This window comes from Oryza sativa, chromosome 7 (genome assembly GCF_034140825.1).
Source record: "Oryza sativa Japonica Group chromosome 7, ASM3414082v1".
NCBI classification, from domain to species: Eukaryota; Viridiplantae; Streptophyta; class Magnoliopsida; order Poales; family Poaceae; genus Oryza; species Oryza sativa.
This window is the reverse complement of record NC_089041.1, coordinates 5,216,792-5,239,935: the sequence shown is the minus strand read 5'-3', so window position 1 is coordinate 5,239,935 and position 23,144 is coordinate 5,216,792. Positions and strand designations below refer to the sequence as shown.

Here is a 23,144-nt window from a genome sequence, read left to right as displayed (position 1 = left end):
TTTTCAATCTTCTGTTCTACAGCTATATTCCTGTCAGAATCTTGCGTTTTTCCTATTCCTCTGTTTTTCCATTCCTGTGATTCAAAAGGCCCATAATTGATTTTTCTTAGAAAAAACATAGCATAAATCAATTAGTTTTATTCCTTAGATACCTATCAGCCATCTCTTACCTATCAATTCACGATACTATTATCATATTAACGAGGACGACTTTAATTTCTTACTATGGTCGTTAATTTAAAGATGAAGTTTCGGTGATACGAAGTTACTTTCTTCGTTCCAAGATGGGCACAATATTAAATTAGTAGGTAGAAATAATAGGATGAAGGTTGTGATTTGTTGAGAAAAGAAGATGACGGAAGAAATTAAATGGAGAATAGGTGCAATTGGTTAAGAGAAGATAATACGTGTAGAAATAGCTCTATTTCAGAATAAGTCACTATGCTAGAAATAACTATATTTTAAAAACGTAGCACTTCCTCTATCTCATAAATCTGAATATATCTCTGTCTAAACTAAAAGTTCTACTCCCTCCGTCCTAAAATGTAAGTATTTTTAGCTACAAATCTGGACGCATATGTGACTAGATTTATAGCTAAAAATTGCTATATTTTAAGGCAGAGGTAGTACTTATTACATCCGATGCTAGTTTAGGTTTTCATGAGATCGAGAGAGTAAATTAGTACTCCCTCCGTCCCAAAATAAGTGCAACCATGGTTTTCCACGCCCAACTTTAACTGTTCGTCTTATTTGAATTTTTTTTAAAAAAATTAAAAACATAAGTCACGAGTAAAGTACTATTCATGTTTTATCATCTCATAACAATAAAAATACTAATTATAAAAAATTTCAAATAAGACGGACGATCAAAGTTGGGCGCGGAAACTCATAGCTGCACTTATTTTAGGACGGAGGTAGTACTACTCCTGTACATCGGACCAGAAAAACTTTAGGGCCCCTTTGAATCAAAGGATTTATGTAGGAATTTCATAGGATTCAAATCCTATAAGAAATTTTTCTATTTGGCCCTTTGATTCAAAGGATTGAAGCTTTCTAAATCCTATGAAATTCCTATGGAATGGCACATTGCATGTGGATTTTGGAGGAAATTTAGCAAGAGCTTCAACCTCTTGGAAAATTTCCTTTGAGTCTATCTCTCTCATCTGATTCTTGCGTTTTTCTTGTGCTCCAATCAAACAACCATTCCTATGTTTTTCCTGTGTTTTGCAATCATCTGTTTTACACTTCAATTCCTGTCATAATCCTGTGTTTTTCCTATTCCTTCGTTTTTTCTACCCTACGATTCAAAGTGGCCCTTAGAGGGGCGGATCTAGGAACAAAAAAATTGGAGGGGTTCAATTACACAGTTTCTTCCACCTCCAGCTATCTAGAAACCTTTAGTTTATTATTCATGGTGAAAAATTTGAAGGGGGTGCTCCGGGGATATTCATGGGTCTTGTGGGTGTAGGGAGCCTCGAGTCCCCCTGCACCCACGTTGGATCCGCCCCTGCCCTTACTCTATGTAGGAATACAGCATGAAGTGACCACTGAATAATGACCAGTCCCCCCACAAAACCACAACAGGCCCGTCAGCGGTGGTTTCTCTGCATGTCGAAAACCAATCAATCCCTCACAACGGGCCCGGCCGTCGGCCGTGGTTTCTCCGCATGTCGAAAACCACAGTCCCTCCACTCCAGCGAAGCTAGTCCTTCTCAAACACCGTCCTTTTAAGCATTTGTACCGCTTCTTTTTTTTTCACAAATATTTACACCCTCCGTCTCATTTTAAGTGTAGCCATGGTTTTTCACGCCCAACTTTAATCATATATCTTATTTGAAAAAAATTTGAAAATAAATTAAAAATATAAGTCGTACTATTCATATTTTATCATCTATAACAAAAAAATACTAATTTATAAAAATATTTTAAATAAAACAGACGATCAAAATTGAACACGGAAAATCACAGCTACACTTGAAATGGAACGAAGAGAGTATCTCCCACTCCTGGATTCCATTCCACGCTTTCTTGATGAGTTGCCTGCAAAAGAATCCGTCGTACTACTACTAGTAGTACCCATCCACAGTAGTTCTATCCTGCTCATTGGTTAAAATTGCTGCCGCTCCCCACCCTTTTCACGGACACAATTATGGAATGGTACTCCTCCCACCGAGAAAAAAATAATATGAATGTATGCCCATTGCTGAAAGTTGAGATTCGATAAAAATTTCATGGTTATACTGATGATGTTCGCTACGGTATCATTTTCGCACTTAAATTTGCAAATCTCACGGCCAGATTATCGATGACGCCGTGACAGGCCTCGCCGCTGCATCGGACCTCCTTTCCGTTTTCATGCAAAATAATAAAATAATAAAAGAAGTGTCAGCAGCTAATTACTAGTATTTTTTTACAGCGTCCACAAGCAAATACATGATCTTCAGGTGTCTCACAGCAAAGACCACAATCTTTAAGTGTCCCGTAGCAAATTTTGCCCTAGATGAATGGTTCTTGGGCACCCCTCATCGTGCAGCTCTGTTTTAAGGATGATGACCAGGTCAACATACTACGTGGATGGTATATTAGGTAAAACCATCGAGGGAACTTAATTTACACTGGTTTTAAATGTTTTGAGTGATTGTCACGCCCTGAAAATCGCCTCAATTAGAAATTATTTTAAAAGCCTACAAGTTAAACTCTAATAATTTAGGAAAAATTTCAACATAAAATTGAGCTAGATAAAATTTCATTAAATACTTTGCTTGTTTATCTATTTTCTAGATTTTTCTGAAAATTATGAGCAAGGGAAGTATTTTTAATAAATGAAACATCATTTCATGAATTATTTTAATTGGAAAAGTCTTAAAAATCCTCTCCTAGGCTGTTCCCGGCCTAACTCCTCTTTCTCTCGCGCGTGGCCGTACGGCCCAAGCCTAGCCGTCGCCCCCCTCCTTTCAACCGCCGACATGTGGGGCCCACATGTCGGGGTTGTCTTCAACCTTCGGCCGGCCTGCCCGAGCCCAAGCCGCCGCCGTTCCCCGCCGAATCCACCCCAACCGGCCATCTCCGAGTCCAATTGGTTGAGGGGTTTTTATCCCTTTGTTGTCCTCTATCCTTTCCCCCAAGAATCGGAGCTAATTGCTTCGTATTTTATCCGAATCAAACTCGTTTTCGAGTTTATCTCTCCAAACTAACCCGAAGATTTTCCGTCTTCGATTCCTCTCGGTTGGAGTCCGATCTCCCTAATCCAAGCCTTTAAATAGCATTCCCTAGTCGTCCTCTTCCGTTTGCCTCTTGTCCCAAGTCGAGCCGTCGCCCGTAGCGCCGCCGCCACGTCGCCCTAGCCGTCGCCGCCGCCTCCTTTCGCCGCCGTCGGGTGCGCACGGAGGAGGAGCACCCCAGCCGTCCCTTCGCCGCCGTCGCCGGTCGCCAGAGCGCCGCCGCCGCCGCCGACCCGAGCCGAGTCACCGTTGGAGCTCGTCGCCGGCCGCCGTTCGCCGTCGTCCGTCATAGTTTTTTTTGCACCGGTGAGTTCGCGTCGTCGTCCTCTACGCGTAGATGTCCTCCGTTAGCCCGGCCGACCCCTCTAGCGCCGGTGGTCACATCACCCGTGTCATGGCCGGCGGTGATGACGTCATCATGACGTCATAAACCTCTTTTTAGTTTTCTTTATTAGATGAAAATCGATTAAATTTTGGAAATTCATAACTAAATCACCGTAACTCGGATTCGAGTGGTTCAAGTTGCTAAATTTTTCTAAAATCAAGATCTACATGTTAAAAATATCCACATGTACTGTTTATGCTTGTTTTTGTACTGTTTTATTGATTTTGTTCTTTTGCTTTAGTTTCCGACGTTCTGGAGGAGAGCGTTTTCGTTGAGGAAGGTTCGGAAGCATTTGCGGAAGTTCAAGGCAAGTCACACAGATCCCAAACAACCCTTTGAGCATGTTGAACCCGTTTAAAGCTAATGTTTTATTTCAACTTATGCATTATTTTCGAATGTCATTGGGTGGTGAGCCTTTCCTAATTAATTAATGGTCGAATATGACTTTATTTTCCTATGGGTTATAAATTGATTAGCTTGGACCTTATATATTGAATTGGTTCAGCTAAATGCTATATGTATAATTGCTTAGCCATGCTTAGAAAGATAAGCTCATTAATGGGATGAATCATATATACTATATTATTAATTATGGTTATATTTAATGGTAGCTCACGATGGTTAATCGTGTTTTGTTAATTAATTGATAATTAAAACCTGATTAAGGGTGGGTTGTGAGCATATGGTTTTGATGGTTGTGCTCATGACAATTAAGGACCGGTTCGCGAGCTACTGTTGTGAAACATTTACCGTGCCAACCACAAGCCAGCGTGGGCAACAGCTTTACCTTTTGTATAGCATGATTCATTATAGGGTGCCAGACTGTGAAGCGGCGAGAAGTCGGTGGGGGTCGCTGGGGAGTCCATTGCCTCTGGTTTTGAGGGGGAGATTATGATCCAGGAACGGTGCACTGTGGTGAGTTGTTAGTTTGTCGTTTCCGTCGTTGCGAAGGTTCGTGAGTGCGCCGGAAGTATTCAAGAAGATTAATTGAAGACCGATTATTGCAAGGCAAGTCACACAGATCCTAAACACAATCCTTTGAGCATGTTGATCCTATATTTAAATTCTCTATTTATTTCAACTGTGCATTTATTTTTGACCAACTTGTCACGCCCGGAAATTCACTAATAATTTCCGAACTAATTTGTGCATAAAATCCTCGTCCAGGAATCAGCCGAGGTACACAAACTGACAATTTAATATACAAATCCATCAATAATAGTGTTACATACTTTCAAAAGAAAAGAAAACTGCAGCGGAATTACGGTCTAGCGAAGCTCCGGCTCCACTCCCACAGGCAGCTCAACTGGGGTATAAGCCAAACGTCTTCTCCTTCTGGATCCTTTTTCTTCAACTGAGGTTGATTGATTATTGCAAGAATGAGCATATGACATACTCAACAAGCCACACAGCAAATATGCAAGTGCACAAGGATACCAAAGGATGGCATAATATAGGCTCATTTGCAAAAGCAGCATTTAGCAAAACATTTAAGAGGAGTAAAACAGTGGAGTAATTAATCAGAAATTTTAATCAACACTGAACAGCACACCCATGCTGCACAGGCCCAACCATCCTGAACAACCATACCCGGCTGTACAGATCTAACTCCAAACCAGGAGCTAAACAAATTATTACCAGATATAACATCCATAATTATTGTGAGAGGTGTGAGACTAATCACGAAAAACATTGCTCAACCCGCCCATAACCGCGGGCACGGCTATTCGAATAGTTTTACTCTGGCCAGAGGTGTACCACTGTACCCACAAGACACGATTCCACACATGTTGCCATGCCCCGAAATACCACCACGGCATTGCAAAGGGGGAAATCGTGACAATACCCTTTGCACAACACAACTCAAAACAGTGCACCGTTCCTGGATCATAATCACCCCCTTATAAACAAGGCATGGACTCCCCAGCGACCCCCGTGGACTTCTCGCCACTTCTCAGTCTGGCGCACTATAATGAACCATGCTATACAAAGGATAAAGCCGTTGCCCACGCTGGCTTGTGGTTGGTACGGTTAATGTCTCACAACAGTAGCTCGCGAACCGGTCCTTAATTGTCATGAGCACAACCATCAAAACCATATGCTCACAACCCACCTTAACCAGGTTTTAATTATCAATTAATTAACATCACACGATTAACCATCGTGAGCTACCATTAAATATAACCATAAATAATAATGTAGTATATATGATTCATCCCATTAGTGAGCTAATGTTTCTAAGCATTGCTAAGCAATTATATATATAACTTTTAGCTGAACCAAACCAATACATAAGGTTCAAGCTAATCAATTTATTACCCAAGGTATCAAGGAATAGGGCATTCAATGCAAATTGGCCATAACAAAGGAATAGGTTCACACCACCCGGTGACATTCGAAAATAAATGCACAGTTGAAATAAATAGAGAATTTAAATATAGGATCAACATGCTCAAAGGATTGTGTTTAGGATCTGTGTGACTTGCCTTGCAATAATCGATCTTCAATTAACCTTCTTGATCACTTCCGACGCACTCACGAACCTTCGCAACGACGGAAACGACAAGCTAACACGCAAAACGAAGAAAAAGACTAATAAAAACCAAATAAACAATACATAAAAAGTAAACAAACATGTAGATCATAATTTTAGATGAATTATGAGACTTGAACGGCCTCATTCCGACTTCAAATGAATTTATTATGAATTTTACAAGATTAAATCTAATTAAAGTCCATTTAAAAAGACTTAAATAAATTTAATTCAATTTATGGACAATTTTAATATGTAGATCTTTATTTTAGAAAAATTTAGCAACTTGAACCACCTGAAACGGATCTATGGTTATTTAGTTATGATTTTCCGAAGATTTCATCTATTAGAAAAAAGGAAAAAAAAGAAAGGATGATGATGTCAGCATGACATCACCCACGGAGGCCGGCTAGGGTTGGCGACCTCGCCGGAGCTAGGGACCTTGGCCGGGTGATTGGAGGACACCTACGCGTAGAGGACGACGAGGCGAACCCAACGGTACTCACCACAATGACAAACGACGAACGATGATGGCCGGCGACGAAGAGGACGGCGGCGGCGGCTCGGCTTGACGGCGACGGCGGAGCTCCGGTGGTCGGCGGCGAAGGGGGACGGGCGGCCGAGGTTCTCCTCACCACGGCGCACCTAACGGCGGCGGCGGCAAGCGGCGGCGACGACGCAAGCGACGGCGCGGCGTGGCTGAAGACGGCCGGCGGCGGCGGCGAACTAGGTGCGCGCGGCGGCGACTCTACGGAGCACGGGAGACCACGGGAGATGGGGCAAACGAAAGAGGGGAACTAGGGGGTCCTATTTATAGCCTTGGATTGAAGAGATCGGACTCCTCCCGCAAGAAATCGATCCGAGAAAACTCGGTTTTGGAGATAAACTCGAAAACGAGTTTGATTCGGGCAAGATACTCAACCATTTGCTCCGATTCTTGAGGGGAAAGATAGAGGAGGATAAGAGGAATATTTCCCCTCAACTAATTTTAGAAAAACACAAGGGGAAAGGTCAGATTTGGAGGAGAAAAACCGAGCCAAATCGGTCTCAGTTCGGCTGCTAGAGGTGGAAGATAAACAGTGTCGAGGGAGGCAAATTAGACTTTTCGTCTTGGGCTGGCTGAAAACAAAGCAAAGAAAGAAAGAGAAGGGGGAAGCTCGGCTGGGCCGACTTGGGCTGCACGGCCGTGCAGACAAAAGAGGGAGATGGGCTGGAAAGGGCCCAAGACTAGGAAGAGGATTATTATTACTTTTCCAATTAAATTAATCAATGAAATGATCTTTGAATTGTTACGCCGCCCAGAAATTCACTAGTAATTTCCGAACTTATTTGTGCATAAAATCCTCGTCCAGGAATCAGCCGAGGTACACAAACTGACAATTTAATATACAGAATCATCACTATTTATAGTGTTACATACTTTCAAAAGAAAAGAAAACTGCAGCGGAATTACGGTCTAGCGAAGCTCCGGCTCCACTCCCACAGGCAGCTCAACTGGGGTATAAGCCAAACGTCTTCTCCTTCTGGATCCTTTTTCTTCAACTGAGGTTGATTGATTATTGCAAGAATGAGCATATGACATACTCAACAAGCCACACAGCAAATATGCAAGTGCACAAGGATACCAAAGGATGGCATAATATAGGCTCATTTGCAAAAGCAGCATTTAGCAAAACATTTAAGAGGAGTAAAACAGTGGAGTAATTAATCAGAAATTTTAATCAACACTGAACAGCACACCCATGCTGCACAGGCCCAACCATCCTGAACAACCATACCCGGCTGTACAGATCTAACTCCAAACCAGGAGCTAAGCAAATTATTACCAGATATAACATCCATAATTATTGTGAGAGGTGTGAGACTAATCACGAAAAACATTGCTCAACCCGCCCATAACCGCGGGCACGGCTATTCGAATAGTTTTACTCTGGCCAGAGGTGTACCACTGTACCCACAAGACACAGCCTCCTCATCATGTCTACCATGCGTCGCGATCCTGGAAAGTACCCGAATAGAGGCTGTGACAATACCCTTTGCACAACACAACTCACCACAGTGCACCATTCCTGGATCATAATCACCCCCTCTATAAATATAACCAGAGGCATGGACTCCCCAGCGACCCCCACGGACTTCTCGCCGCTTCTCAGTCTGGTGCCCCGCAATGAATCATGCTATACAGAAGGTAAAGCCGTTGCCCATGCTGGCTTGTGGTTGGTACGGTTAATGTTTCACAACAGTAGCTCGTGAACCGGTCCTTAATTATCATGAGCATGACCTTCAAAACCATGTGCTCACAACCCACCATTGTCAAGTTTTAGTTATCAATTAATTATCATAACATGATTAACCATCGTGAGCTACGATTAAACCATCATTAAACAATGAGTCATAAGTTATCCCAATAGTGTGCTAATGTTTCTAAGCATGGCTAAGCAATCATATCTAATATCTAGCTGAACCAATATATAAAGCTCAACTAGTCAAGTTATAATAACCCAAGGTATCAAGGAATAAAGTAATCAATGCAAATTGGCCATAACAAAGGAATAGTTTCACACCACCCGGTGACATTCGAAAATAAATGCACAGTTGAAATAAATAGAGAATTTAAATATAGGATCAACATGCTCAAAGGATTGTGTTTAGGATCTGTGTGACTTGCCTTGCAATAATCGGTCTTCAATTAATCTTCTTGAATACTTCCGGCGCACTCACGAACCTTCGCAACGACGGAAACGACAAACTAACACGCAAAACGAAGAAAAAGACTAATAAAAACCAAATAAAAAGTACATATAAAGTAAACAAACATGTAGATCCTGATTTTAGATGAATTTAGCAACTTGAACCACTCAAAACCGAGTTACGATGATTTAGTTATGAATTTCCGAAGATTTAATCTATTAGAAAAACAGGAAAAAGAAAAAAACGATGATGACGTCATGATGATGACCTCATCAATGGCCGAACCAAGATGGCGACCTCGCCGGAGATTGGATGGTCGGCTGCGACTTTGGAGGACAAGAACACGTAGAGGACGACGAGACGAACCCAACGGTACTCACCCTCGAACCAAACGACGAACGACGACGGCCGGCGACGAGGTCTAGCGTCGGCGCGGCTTCGGTCGACGGCGGCGACGGGGCTGCGGTGGTCGGCGGCTTCGGGGAGATAGCGGCCGGGCTTCTCCACCCTCCCGCGCACCTAACGGTGGTGACGGCGACCGGCGGCGACGGCGGAGGCAGCGGCGCGACGCGGATGGAGCTCGGCCGGCGACTACGGCGGGGTGGAGCACGTGGCGGCGGCGCTACGAGGCACGGGAGACCACGGGAGAGGGGGCAAACGAAAGAGGAGGACTAGGGGTCCTATTTATAGCCTTGGATTGAAGAGATCGGACTCCTCCCGCAAGAAATCGATCCGGGAAATCAAAAACTCGGTTTTGGAGATAAACTCGAAAACGAGTTCGATTCGGATAAGATACTCAACGATTAGCTCCGATTTTTGGGGATAAAGATAGAGGAGGATAAGAGGAATATTTCCCCTCAACTAATTTTAGAAAAACACAAGGGGAAAGGTCAGATTTGGAGGAGAAAAACCGAGCCAAATCGGTCTCAGTTCGGCTGCTAGAGGTAGAAGATAAACAGTGTCGAGGGACGCAAATTAGACTTTTCGTCTTGGGCTGGCTGAAAACAAAGCAAAGAAAGAAAGAGAAGGGGGAAGCTCGGCTGGGCCGACTTGGGCTGCACGGCCGTGCAGACAAAAGAGGGAGATGGGCTGGAAAGGGCCCAAGACTAGGAAGAGGATTATTATTACTTTTCCAATTAAATTAATCAATGAAATGATCTTTGAATTGTTAAAAATACTTCCTATGCTCAAATAATTCCAAGAAAAATCTTGAACATACTTGGACACCCAAAGTATTTAACAATATTAAAAACAGACCATTTAATGATTAATTTAATATGTGGGTAATTACTGAAATGCTCTTTGTATGATTAAAAATTAAGAATTGAGCTCCGAAACATCTGAGAAAATTTCAGAGAGTGTAATTAATCATGGAGAATTTAATCAAAATTAAATCCATCCATGCTTTATATTTAGGAAATTTTATTTCCCACATTTAACTTCACTTGTAAATTAATGAACATTTAATATAAATTCTAATAATAATTTATTAAATAATTTATAAATCCTGAAACAAAAATCAGGATGTGACAGTGTGAGAGGTATTGTCACAGTTCCTTTCCAAGGTACCGTGGTGGTACTAAGGCGCATGGTGACATGTTGTGGAGCTGTGTCTTGTGGGTACAGTGGTACACCTCTGATCAGAGTAAACTATTCGAATAGCCGTACCCGCGGTTATGGGTGAGTTTAACAATATTTTTCGTGATTAGTCTCACACTACTCATTAATGATAATATTGTGTTAATTTGACTCCTGGTTTGGAATGATATATTCCTGGTATGGAGGTTTGATTTGTACAACCGGGGTTGGTTGTTCAGATGAGGTTGGGCCTATGCAACACAGTTGTGTTGTATGGTGTTTATTTAATACTGATTAATTATTCAACTGTTTTATTATTCTCTCAAAGGTTTAATAAATGTTATTTATGCAAATGAGCTTTACTATGCCATCCTTTGTTATCCTGTGCACTTGCATATTTGTTGTGTGGCTTGTTGAGTATGTCATATGCTCATTCTTGCAATATTCATTCATCAGAGGAGGAGTATTTCAGTGAAGGTAATGATTTGGAGGACTAGGCTTTGTCCGGGTTAAGTTGCTTGTGGAGTGGAGTCGCCATAGCTGTTCTGTATTTTGTTTTATTTCCGCTGCGTAGAATTTTATTCTTTGAGAGGAACTATCCACCTCTGTAATAATTTGCTATTTTGCGAATATTAATTAGCTGTTTAATAGTACTCTATTATCAATTTGTTATTGTGTGCCTCGGCTGATTCCTGGACGAGGATGTAACACACATGTAAGCGTTTGGAATTTTGTATAGAAATTCCGGGCGTGACAGTGCTCTATCCAATTTTGCGGTTGAAGAATATTATTGGAACCTACCTAGTACCCATATTCTAGGGACGTAAAGTAGACTTCTCCAAAAAAAAAAAGAAAAAGAAAAACCACAACAGGCTTCATCAGCCGTGGTTTCCTGCTTGTCGAAAACCGATCCCGTCCAGCGACCAGTCCCTATCAAACCGTCCTTCCAAGCATTTGAATAATCATTTCATTTTTTTTCTTCCAAAACAAACATCCATATTGGATTCCCACGTTTTTCTTGAACTAACCTCCAAAAAAAAAAAATCTTCAGTATCACTCCATCGTCGTCGTACCATGCACACAGGAGTTGTAGCCTTCTCATTGGCTGAATTGTTGCTGCCCCACTCTTTCCACGGACACAAATAATGGTGCTCCTCCTCCTCCTCCTCCTCCCACCATCGCCACCATTGCAAGGAGATCCCCTCCTCTCTTCGCCGCCGCACCGGAGGTGAGGTAGACGAAGGTTAGTTTCCACCGGAGTTCGTCGGCGTCGGATCTGAAACCAACCCCCGCTAATCTTCCCCTTCGTACTATCTAGCTAGCTAGGGTTCTTGATTTCTTCGCCACCAGAATCGCGCGCTGTGTCGTCGTCGTCGCATCGACTGTTCTTTTATATCTTCCGTTTCGTTGTTTTTTTAAGTTAATTGTACTTTGATCCATATTTTATATTATTAAAATTTCACTTTGGATAATTCTCTAGCTAATACTTTCATTTTGGACCAGATAAGATTATCGTTGTTGCACTTTTGGATCATCTCAAATCACTTCTCCAGCGACATCTACATAGTCTACACGTAAGTTGAGAAGATTATCATAAAAGAATAGTCTACACGTAAGTCGGAAAGATTATCGGTTTAAAGATATTTATGTGCTCGAGGTAGTAAAGTGTCTTGCTGATTTGGTGTGTGTTTGTCAGCAATGGCGTCGCGGAGCCAGTGCGCCAAGGTGAGCGGCGAGGCGGGGACGACGGCTTCCCCCTCCGCCGCCGGCGGCGGCGAAGGCGGCGGCGCGGCGCTGCCGGCGGACGTGCTGTTCGAGGTGCTGCTGCGGCTGGGGCCCAAGGACGTGTGCCGCCTCCGCGGCGTGTGCAGGTCGTGGCGGGCGCTCACCACCGACGCGACGTTCGTCGCCGCGCACGCCGCGCGCCACCGCGGCCCGCTCCTCGCCGGCGGCGTGCTCGACTTCGACGTGTTCCCCTCCGTCGACGTCCTCCTCATGGACCTCTCCGGCAGCGTCGTCAAGCGCATCCGCCACGCCGCCACCCACCTCGTCCTCCCCACCACCAACCTCGACCTCCTCTGCGTCACCGAGGTCTACACCTGCAGGGCCACCCTCCTCAACCCGATCACCGGCGCCGCCGTCCACCTGCCGGAGCCGCTGTCGACGCCGCACTCCCTCCGGGGAAGATCTCTGAGCGACTTCGACGGCTCCTTCAAGTACGGCAGGGACAGCAATGGCGATTACAAGGTGCTCCGCGTCCTCACGGATTGCCACAACAAGCAATTCCCCGAACAGCTGTTCGAGATCTTGAGTCTGGACGAGAGCAGCAGATACCATATGCGGTGGAGGGCCAAGAAGGCGCTGCCGATGTGCGTCCGGAGGGACGCCATCGGCGGCGTCGTCATCAATGGCGTCGTCTACTTCTTGCTGGATGGCCGTCCCAATGGCGTCAAGAACGCGCATCGCGAATCCTACGAGATGGATCACATGGCCCTGTTCGATCTCTGCTCCGAGAGGTGGATATCATACCTGGAGGGACCAATGGCGACCCATCCGGAGATGAACAACATCGATGAGATCCTCCCTGAGCCCCTTGAGATGTCGGTGTACCAGAATCTGTCATTGTCCGAGCTGAGTGGTGCATTGGTTGTAGCTCAGTACACGGATTATCGAAGCGCGGAGATCAAATCCTACGTAGACCTCTGGTATCTGATGGACTCGGAGAAGCAGATTTGGGAGAAGAAGTATAGGATTGTTTTGGAGATGGATACCTGGGACACTGAACACATTTTCCCTCATGCACATCCCTCACTGATTCTAGATGATGGCAGGATACTCATCTACATAACTGTGCACTTAGCCAACTTCGAAGGGCAATACACGAGGCGGGTGATGCGGTTATATGATCCGGAGACGGACACTTTGGGTTCAGACTTGGTGGATGTTAAGAATATTCACTCAATTGGTTTCTTTTCAGGAAGCTTGTTGAGCATACAGAATGGCCAGGGGTTGTGAACTTGTAGTAGATGTGTTACTGTGTCCTTGGTCAGTTCAACACATCCACTGGTTCTTAAGAGTAGTGTGGCCTGAACTTCTTTACCAGATTATATCATTGTTCGGAGTTCAGACATTTTGAGCTAGGAGCTGCATTTGTGTTACTGTCTGAGCTTCTTACTCCAATTATCTTCTTGCCAATCTTGAGAGGCAAGATGTTTTCCATTCTAGGAGTCTGAACCCTGGCTGGCTTGCTGTGTTTTCCTAGTTTCAGTTATAAACTTTGTACTCGGATTGTCCTGCTCTAATTAAAATGTATGAAGCTGGTGAATATGGTTTTTAGTCCATGCTGGGGAGTGGAGTAACTTGAATTCCAGTGGGTAATTTTTGTTTGGCTTTCAGCTTTTTCTCCTCTTAGATCGCAACATGCAATGATCTTGTGTGATAGGCTTCCCTGATATTATTTCTTGTATGATTATGTAAGTTATTACCAAGACTTAAGGTACTTTTGTTTGATAGTCATCTATGTGCATGCTGTTCTTGGATGGTATTTTCTTATGTTTGACCCGGACCATTAGCCCCTGTTCTCTTGAGATTGGGTACAGGGATAACTGCGAGAAAAGGGTATGGGTGTGTCTTCAAATTTCTCTGATCACCTCATGTTCAAAAACTATCTTTTTCGAGTCTTTCCTTAGTCTGTAGCTATTAGTAATTTGGGATGATTGATTAGTTGATTCGGAGGAAGTTTTTTAATCGTGTTCAAAGAATAACATAGGTGTGAAACAAAATGAGCAAGTTCTGTGGTTGCTTATAATTGACAATTATCTCAATGCAATCTTTGATATTTTTCCCTCTGATAATTATCAAAGCTTCATTGTTTTTCCAATTCTGTGGCTGTATAGTGATATACCTTTACGAGGTTTTGAATGATGTTAATAGAAACTGTTGTATCTTTGTCTTTTTGTTGCTGGGAAATGGAAATACAAATGAAGAGGCTATTTGTTCTGAAGTATCTAAATCCATTCATAGTCTTCAAAGTTCTCTGATTGTTTCTCATGAATCTCTGAGCAATATGCTAGACCCTGTAGTTCTTGCATTTTTCTAGCTTGGGTTTTGTTACATCTTTCAATACGAGATTTGAGGGGTTTTTTTTACATGACAAAATCCGTCCCCCGAAGCATTTTGTCATGTAAAAAAAAACTTGCATGAATCATCTAGGAAGTTGTTAGTTTCCCTTTTAATCGTGTTATCTGCTAATGCATCTAACCTACTTGTTACATAGCAAAACTTGCATCATTCAACATGGCGGCTCTCTTATATTTCATTTCATATTTAAAACCGTACTCCCTGTGTTCCACATTATAAGACTTTTTTTCTTTATATCTATTGTCTAGATTCACTAACATACATGTAAATTTGGACACATATGAAGCACATACATGCATCCAAGTATTAAACATGGTTTGGATTTTCGAAATACCACACTCAGATCTTCAGATCTTCCCAAGACTAACCAAACGTTTAGTCTTGTGATGCGCCAGCTTAATCTTTATCTTCATGAGTTTCAAAGACTACCATATAGGTAGGAGGAGCATCACAGGCTAACAGATGGCTGGATGGGTCAGCAGCACAGAAAGCATACCAGCATAAAACCTCTGAAGAACATTCAAGATTTAACCGGGGCCCAACTTTTTGGGATGTCGTAGTGCCAGGTATTAGTTGAAATACTTGATGCGATTCCCTGTGTGACTTGTTGGCCACTTGTGTTTATCAATCATCTGCTTCTGCTCCATGTAAACGCCTCTCGGCTGGTGTGAGGTGATCGTAGTCGCCTTCGCGCTTGCAACTTGCAAGCTGTTCCCTTCCTCTCCCATCTTGTCAGTTTCAGTCAATAATTCATCGTTAGGATTACCTGATACGACTTCAGAGCTTCCACCTGAAGAACATTTAGTCAAGTTAGGCGCAAATTTACTACATTAAGTGGAATTAAAGCAGTACATATATTGGTGATTTTTTTTAATAATGAAATATAACATCCCGGCTTTTACTCAAAAGAGCTATAACCCATTATTAATTACAATCTAGCACTCAAAACAATTGTACTCTAAAAATAATAGCAACCATCGCATAAAGATAAAAATAACCAATAAAAGATATGGAGAATGATGTCTATTTGTGAATCTCCATCCATAATTGGTAAAAAAATGCATAACCATCGACTCAAGCTTTTTGCATGCAACTTTAAAAACTCTCCGTCTTCATCAAACCTTTGTAACTGTGTCCAAAACCGGAGCCAATATGTTCCCCTAAAATTACCTACATATATGAACATATGATTATTTATCAAAAACTACGTCATTCCTACACAACCATAGAGCCCAACATATCGTAGAAGCTCCCAGCAATATAAGTTTACTTTTCTTCCTGTCCTCTCCTAACAACCACCCATAAAAAATATGAGAAATGCTAGTAGGAATGTATAAGCCAAAATAAAACTGAACTGCTCTCCATATGAATTTTGCGTAATGGCAATCGATAAAAAGATGGTTAATTGTCTCATTTTTCATACAGAAACGACATCTTGAGCTACCATTTCAGTTTCGTCTTGCTAAATTATCTTTCGTTAACACCACCCCTTTAATCTTAAGCTTCCAAATTATCTTATTCCTCCCAATATAGCAGTTATTAATCAAAGCTAGATACATTGACCTTACAGAGAACCGACCATTCTGATTATAATTCCATGAGAAACAATCCGAAGATTGATTCAACTGGATATGTACAATAGAAACACACAAATCATGCCAAAATATAAGATTCTGACCAACTAAAGCTCTCCTGAAAATACATTAAGTAGAACAGAACTCATGACGGTAGCAATTAAAGAATTCTTCCTTCTGACAATAGCATATAAAGAAGGATACTTATCTTTAAAGGCCATATTACCTAACCATTTATCTTCCCAAAATCTTGTTTGTTCCTCATTATTCACTATCCAAGAATCCATATTCAAGAAAGTATTCTTAACTTTCATAAGACCTAACCAGAAATGAGAGTCACCCTGTCTCCTATCAATCTGGGTTATATACTTATTATAAAGATATTTTCTCTTCAATAAATTCTGCCAAACCCCTTGCTCATTTATTAACTTAAATAACCATTCACTCAAAAGACATTTGTTCTATATTTCCAGATTATGAACCCTCAAGCCACTCTGATCTTTGGGTTGGTAAATAATATCCTATCTAGCAAGCATGTACTTTTTCTTATTATCATCCCCTTGCCAAAAGAAATGTGATCTATAATAATTAATTTTTTAAAGAACCCTTTTCGGAATCTCAAAAAAGGATATCATAAACATAGCTAAACTCGAAAGTACAGAATTAATCAAAACCAATCTCCTCCAACAGACATATGTTTTGCTTTCCAACTACTAAACTTCTTCTCAATTCTTTGTTCAATAAGTTTCCAATCATTGTTACTAAGTTTTCTAAAATGCATTGGAATACCGAGATATTTAACAGGTAAGGAACCTAATTTACAACAAAAAATATTAGAATATTGATCATAATAATCCCCTGCATGACCAAAATAAAATAATTCACTTTTGTGAAAATTAATTTTCAGGCCAGACAGTTTTTCAAAAACAGATAAAGTTAGTTTCAGATTCTTAGCTTGTTGTAAATCATGCTCAAAAAAACAATGATATCATCCACATATTGCAATATTGATAAACCATCATCTACTAAATGAGGGATAACCCCTTTAAGATACCAACATCTTTAGCCCTCTTAGTTAGTAAAGTAAGCATATCAGTCACTATGTCTTAATTAGTAAAGTAAACATATCAGTCACCCTTAGGCTGTGTTCGGATAGTAGGGATGGGAACCCAATCTCCCCGCACGGAAAACGGAGCGGTCCATTAGCGCGTGATTAATTAAGAATCGGCTAATTTCTTTTTAAAAAATGGATTAATTTGAATTTTTTAAGCAACTTTTGTATAGAAACTTTTTACAAAAAATACACCGTTTAGCAGTTTGAAAAGCGTGCGCGCGGAAAACGAGGGAGAGGGGTTGGGAACTTGGAGTTCCAAACACAGCCTTAAGGTTGTGTTCCATAGGATGGATTGGGAACCCATCCCCTCCGTACGGAAAACTGAGCAGTTTATTAATGCGTGATTAATTAAGTATTAGTTATTTTTTAAAAAAATAGATTAATTTGACTTTTTTAAGCAACTTTTGTAAAGAAACTTTTTGTAAAAAACGTACCGTTTGGTAGTTTGAAAAACGTGCGAGCGGAAAATGACAGAGCCTAAGTTTTTGAATGTTACATATATTGGTGATGCAGTTCACTTGAACGAACAGAAAAGGGTGTAATATAAGCTTACATTAATTTACTACATTAAGTGGAATTTGCTTAGGCTTAATCTCAAACAGATCTATCGTCTTCCTGCCTTCTGGTCCTACCTGCTTCGTTCCCTACTTCCGTAGTGCCATTATTAGCAAACAGAAAGAGTCAAACAGAGAGCATCTTTCTTTTTTTTCCTAAAAAAATGAACAATAAAAAAGAAAGAAACAGAGTTGAGTATTGAAACTTAATTTGTTGGTTTATTTTAAGTTTTTCATTGTAATTCATTTTCAGCCTTTGCTTTAAATTACTAACAACACATATATGAGTATAAAAGTTTATAAACAATATTTTTTTTGTTATTAATAAGTTGTTACGGCATAGCGCAATACCAATGTTTATTGCCGAACATCCTATGCCAGTTGGTCAGTTGTTAAAGTTCTACGTGGATAATAGATGTGGGCACATTTACAAATAAAAAAGACTCCAAATTAAATCAATATTTTACTAGGTGGGGAGTGAATGGAACATAGGGAGAGGAGAGATTCTTAGATTTTTTTTATTCACTTATGGTCGATCCTAATCTTATGGTTGTTTTTCTTTTTCAATGTCATAATAGTTATGGTTCACCTTAATGTTATTTTTTACAACGTTATCGTTGTTTTTATAATCAGTATAAGTAACACCCAAAGTAGTCTAGCAACCTATACACCATCTAATAGCTAGTCATGGAGGTTACCCAACCCCTAGCGCCTAATAGCGGAGTACAATTCCGGTCAAAAAAAAAATAGCGGAGTACAATTGCAGGCTACCAATTAGCTATAAGCATATGTAGAGAAGAAAAGAGAAGAGAGAGAAAAAAAGCGGACTTGTAGTTAGCTGTAACACAACACAGACTCTAAAATATTGTGTGCGTATGAAAGGTGTGACCATATGTTAATGGTGTAATATATATTTATAGTTAACTATTGTATGAATGGACTATTAAATTGGTTATATATAATTAGAGCTAGTAGTTGGCTATACTACTCCCTTCATCCCATAATATAAGGGATTTTGGTGGGATGAGACACATCTTAGTACTATGAATTTGGACAGAGAGGTGTCTAGATTCATAATACTAGAATGTGTCACATTCCACTAAAATTCCTTATATCGCCCCATAATATAAGGAATTTTGTTGGGATATGACACATTTTAGTACTACGAATCTGGATAGAGAGGTGTCTAGATTCATATTACTCGTGTCACATCCCACTAAAATCTCTTATATTATGGAACAGAGGGAGTATTAAACTTGCTAACTTAGGCAGCCCCTAACACTTTTGAATAGAGGGAGTAGTTTATAAATTTGTATATTTTAGCACAGGTTGTATTTTAGCACACAGTTTGTAGAACTGATCAGCATTTCTTCTATGTTAGCATGATTTCGTACTTTAATAACTATAGAGTTTTATGCATCTACAAGTCCCTGTTCGAGATTTTGCTCGAGCTCTCACCATCACCTATATTGGTTTTTAATAGTAATAATGATTGCCGTAGCAATTGAATTAGACGAGCCATAGTTGACAACTTGCCATCTAAAATTTAGCGATCAAAAGGGTCAATACTTGTCAAGTTCTCTTTTTGGGTGGGAAAACGGTGAAACAAATTTAGGGAAATTTTGTCTTGCTGAATAGAATTGCACGCACTAATCGTTTAACTCAAATTTATTCTGACAAGAAAAGAGGGGCATTCTTCCTCGTGTGAATCCCCCTTTATGAATAAAATTAGAATTCAAATATTTTAATTCATTTTACCCAAGATTCAAGCCTGCGACATTTGGCTCTAAAAGTTATTGCATATGCAAATGCAATGCACCAGCCAATTTTCGCCGCTGAAAAACCGATTAGTTCAGTGTCCTTCAACACATTTTCTCAGCAACAGTTATGTTAATCACCGGTACACCAATGAATTAGCATTCTCTTTGTTCACAGTTTCAGAGATTTTGGCACAAGATCAGCATCCATCTCGTACACACAGACTTTGCACAGGTAGTAGCAACATAATTAAGTGCGCCAATTAGAGCGTATTCTTCTTGAATTGGCTGTCAACTGAACATTTAACACCCCCAGTTGAATCGAATCACATGGCGTCTTGTCACATCTTGCAACAGTTGTACTCCAGTACGAGTGAAAACTGTAGAGGAGGAGGTTGTACACAGCTGAAGTATAGTAGAAGTGCAGGGAACTACGTGAGACCTGATATGCACTTGCACGTGAGCCAGGGAGAAAAACAAGATTTTGCACGATGCACTTTTCATAATCCCATTGACTTGTAATGTTCCTGAGAAAAAAATCACTGGTTAAGATAGGCGCTTTATAAATCTATTAATTCAAGAATGGATTTCGAGGGCTATTTTGGTTTGAACCCCAATTTCTACCAATGAAATGCAGTACCAAATCTTACAATATGGTAGTGCCAAGATTTTTGCACTACCAAATTTGTTGTAGTAGAATTTGTATTAATAAAAGGTTAATTTGCACTATCAAATACCCCATATTAATTTTAACCTACTAATTAAAATAAAATATTGATAGTGCTAAAATCTTGGCACTACCAAATTTGTTATAGTAGAATTTGTATTAGTGTGAGCAAAATTTAGCATCCAATCAAACATCCATACAATACTGTTGAAGACAATCTTCTTTGCCTTCTCTTAAAAAAAATACTATTGAAGTTGCCAAAAAAATAGTAGGATAAAAAATGGCTTTCATCAAAACATGTCTAAGGCTGAATTGAGTTCTAAGGTGGTGTTTGGGTGGGCTAATCCCTCGTTTACCGTGAGTATGCTTTCTAAATCGCTAAATAGTGTGTTCGTGCAAAAACTTTCCATATAGAGGTTACTTTAAAAAATGACAGAATTTATTTTTCAAGTTTATAATAGTTAATATATAATGAATCATTGTTCATCTCGTTTTTCGTGGCACTAAATAGTTAAGCCTACAACTATTTCAAACCCACAAAATAAATCTAACAATTTGGCAGTTAACCTTACAAAATTTAATAATATATAAATTATTATTGGTTAAAGTCTGAACAATAGAATTGACACCACATGGAGAAAGGATTCCATCTGGTTGGATGTAAATACTTGATGTTTCTAGGATAAGATTCAGCCAAACTTGACCAACAGTTTTATATTAGAACATATTCATACTATCTAATAAGGCAGCGTTCGAGAGGGTGAGAGAGTGAGTTTGTTTGTTTCGTTTTCCGTGCGCACGTTTCCAAACTACTAAACGGTGCGTTTTTTGTAAAAATTTCTATAGGAAAGTTGCTTTAAAAAATCATATTAATTTATTTTTGAAATTTAAAATAGTTAATACTCAATTAATGATGAGCTAATAGCTCACCTCGTTTTGCGTATCTTCCCAATCTCCTCAATCCCCTTCTCCTCAAACACACCCTAAGTGTACCAAACTTCTTCTTAGCTGTGTTCGCTCATCCAAGTTCCCAACAGGAACAGTACGCGTGGAAAACGGAGTGGTCCATTAGCACGTGATTACTTAAGTACTAGCTATTTTTTTAAAAAAAGGATTAATTTATTTTTTTAAGCAACTTTCGTATAGAAACTTTTTGCAAAAAACGCACCGTTTAGCATTTTGAAAAGTATGCGCGTGGAAAACGGGGGAGAGGGGTTGGGAAAAGGGGTGCTGAACACCCCCTTCTTCTGGTTTCAAATAACTGCCACCATTGATCAATATAATTTTATCTTTGACCATCAAATACTTTTAAAATGATTAGACCATGACTTACAAAAGAATTAATGAATATATGTAGGATGTAAAACACTTCGTTAAAAATATAATACTTTTAAGTACTTATATTTTTTCTAAAAAAACGATGAGTGGTCAAAAGTTCAAAGATGAATTGTATCCAGTGACAAGTATTTGAAGACAAAGGCAAATATATGTATACAACTTCTTCTTACTAAGCATATATATAAAAATTATTGGCGAACGGAGTATTAAAATGTAACTAAATTTTATTCTAAATTTTAAGTTTTTTTTACAGTGAGAGTATTTGTTTTAGGTGTTTCCTAAGAAAGATTCATTCTTTTGTATGCACATAGATAAGTATTAGTCCAGATGCATAGTTACAAATGATGCATAATTAGAAATAAAATTATTTTAGGATGGAGGTAAGCACTTGCTAATGCTTTCCATAAATTCATCTGCCGTTACTACCTTCAGCTGAGTCACAAATGAAGAAACTCCTGCTATTACTAATAAGGGCGTTTAAAGTTGGTGTTTTTAGCAGGAAATTTATTGTATGAAATTCAAGAAAGAAGCATCAAATTCACATTTCGAAATGAAACGAAATGCCTCAAAAGGAAAAAGTTTATCGTTTCCTTATGCTGGCATGCATGGCTCCAATTCCTGGGGGCAGACACAATTTCAGTTACAAACATCATCATGGATTAAAAACTGCTTGAGCTATCTATAAAAGGAAGTTATTAAGACAATAATAAACAATTGAACATAATACCAAATTAGAGAGGTTCAGATATCCTTATCTCGAAAGAGTTCAGTGTATCTTTGTCATGTGCATCACGCTACAAAATCCAAAATTTTGTGGGACGAAAAAGTCATATACAAATTATACTTGAAGAAATCGTTTTTTAAATTACTTTAGGGGGTTTACTTCCATAGGAATATACTCTCTTCGTTTTATAATGTAAGTCATTTTAGCATTTCCCACATTCATATCGATGTTAATGAATCTAGATATATATCTATCTATATTCATTAACATCGATATAAATGTGGAAAATGCTAAAATGACTTACATTGTGAAACGGAGGAAGTACTCCACAATCAACATCACACAAGTGCTTCTAAAGTAATTGGTGATAGCTACCAATACATATCAAAATCGGGAAAAAAAATTTGAGTTTACCTATGGTCAAACCACCTCCAAATTGGACCACACCGTCCCCCACCACAGAGGATCCACGTCACCCCCTGAAACAACAGTCAGACTGACACCACCTGGCCCATCTCGATCCACGTGTCCCCCCGCCTCTCTCTCCGCGCCCTCCATGGACCGGGTGTACGAGGACTACCCACTGACACGTGGGCCCCACTTCCGCATCTTCTCCGGAATCCTCATGCACCGAGTCTACGGACGAGTCCGGAAATCCCCCGCTAATTACATTCCTAATTACATTCCCTTCACGCGCTCTGCGCCACCGCAGTAGTAAACAAATTGTGTTTTTTCTTTTTTTTTTTCAAAAAGTAATCTCAACCTTTTGGCCAAAGGAATGTGATTTAGATTATGTTAATTAACGGATTAGGGTGTTAATTAATTACTCGAGGCGCTCCTCTTCTTCCTCTTCTTCCCCCATATCGCC

General features: G+C 40.2%; 1 protein-coding gene, 1 long non-coding RNA gene and 1 other non-coding gene across 5 annotated transcripts; 2 read left to right on the top strand and 1 right to left on the bottom strand.

Annotated features, from left to right (window-relative positions):
* Nucleotides 1-4,631: 4,631 nt before the first annotated feature.
* On the bottom strand, nt 4,632-9,747 carry LOC136357375 (uncharacterized). Of its 2 annotated transcripts, XR_010742710.1 has the most exons (5): nt 9,099-9,238; nt 8,808-8,888; nt 7,560-7,681; nt 6,093-6,173; nt 4,632-4,960 (listed from the first exon to the last, which is right to left on the bottom strand). It is a non-coding gene; the product is annotated as an uncharacterized lncRNA (long non-coding RNA). The 2 variants fall into 2 exon arrangements; XR_010742709.1 differs by lacking the exons at nt 4,632-4,960; nt 6,093-6,173 and having other exon boundaries at nt 7,415-7,681; nt 9,099-9,747.
* A 1,764-nt stretch (nt 9,748-11,511) lies between these two features.
* On the top strand, nt 11,512-13,749 carry LOC9268479 (F-box protein At3g07870). 2 transcript variants are annotated; one of them, XM_015790248.3, is made up of 3 exons: nt 11,512-11,651; nt 11,912-11,982; nt 12,105-13,749. In XM_015790248.3, exon 3 carries the CDS (start codon nt 12,107-12,109, stop codon nt 13,421-13,423), a length of 1,317 nt encoding a protein of 438 aa, XP_015645734.1. In that variant the 5' UTR covers nt 11,512-11,651; nt 11,912-11,982; nt 12,105-12,106; the 3' UTR covers nt 13,424-13,749. The 2 variants fall into 2 exon arrangements, with proteins under 2 accessions (XP_015645734.1, XP_015645732.1); XM_015790246.3 differs by having other exon boundaries at nt 11,912-12,020.
* Nucleotides 13,750-14,383: 634 nt separating this feature from the next.
* Nucleotides 14,384-14,453, top strand: LOC112939784 (small nucleolar RNA R160). Its single transcript, XR_003243647.1, has one exon. It is a non-coding gene; the product is annotated as a small nucleolar RNA R160 (small nucleolar RNA).
* Nucleotides 14,454-23,144: the final 8,691 nt, after the last annotated feature.

What these genes read in the sequence shown, in the direction of transcription:
- LOC9268479 (XM_015790248.3), top strand. Translation starts at nt 12,107, where the DNA reads ATGGCGTCGCGGAGCCAGTGCGCCAAGGTGAGCGGCGAGGCGGGGACG.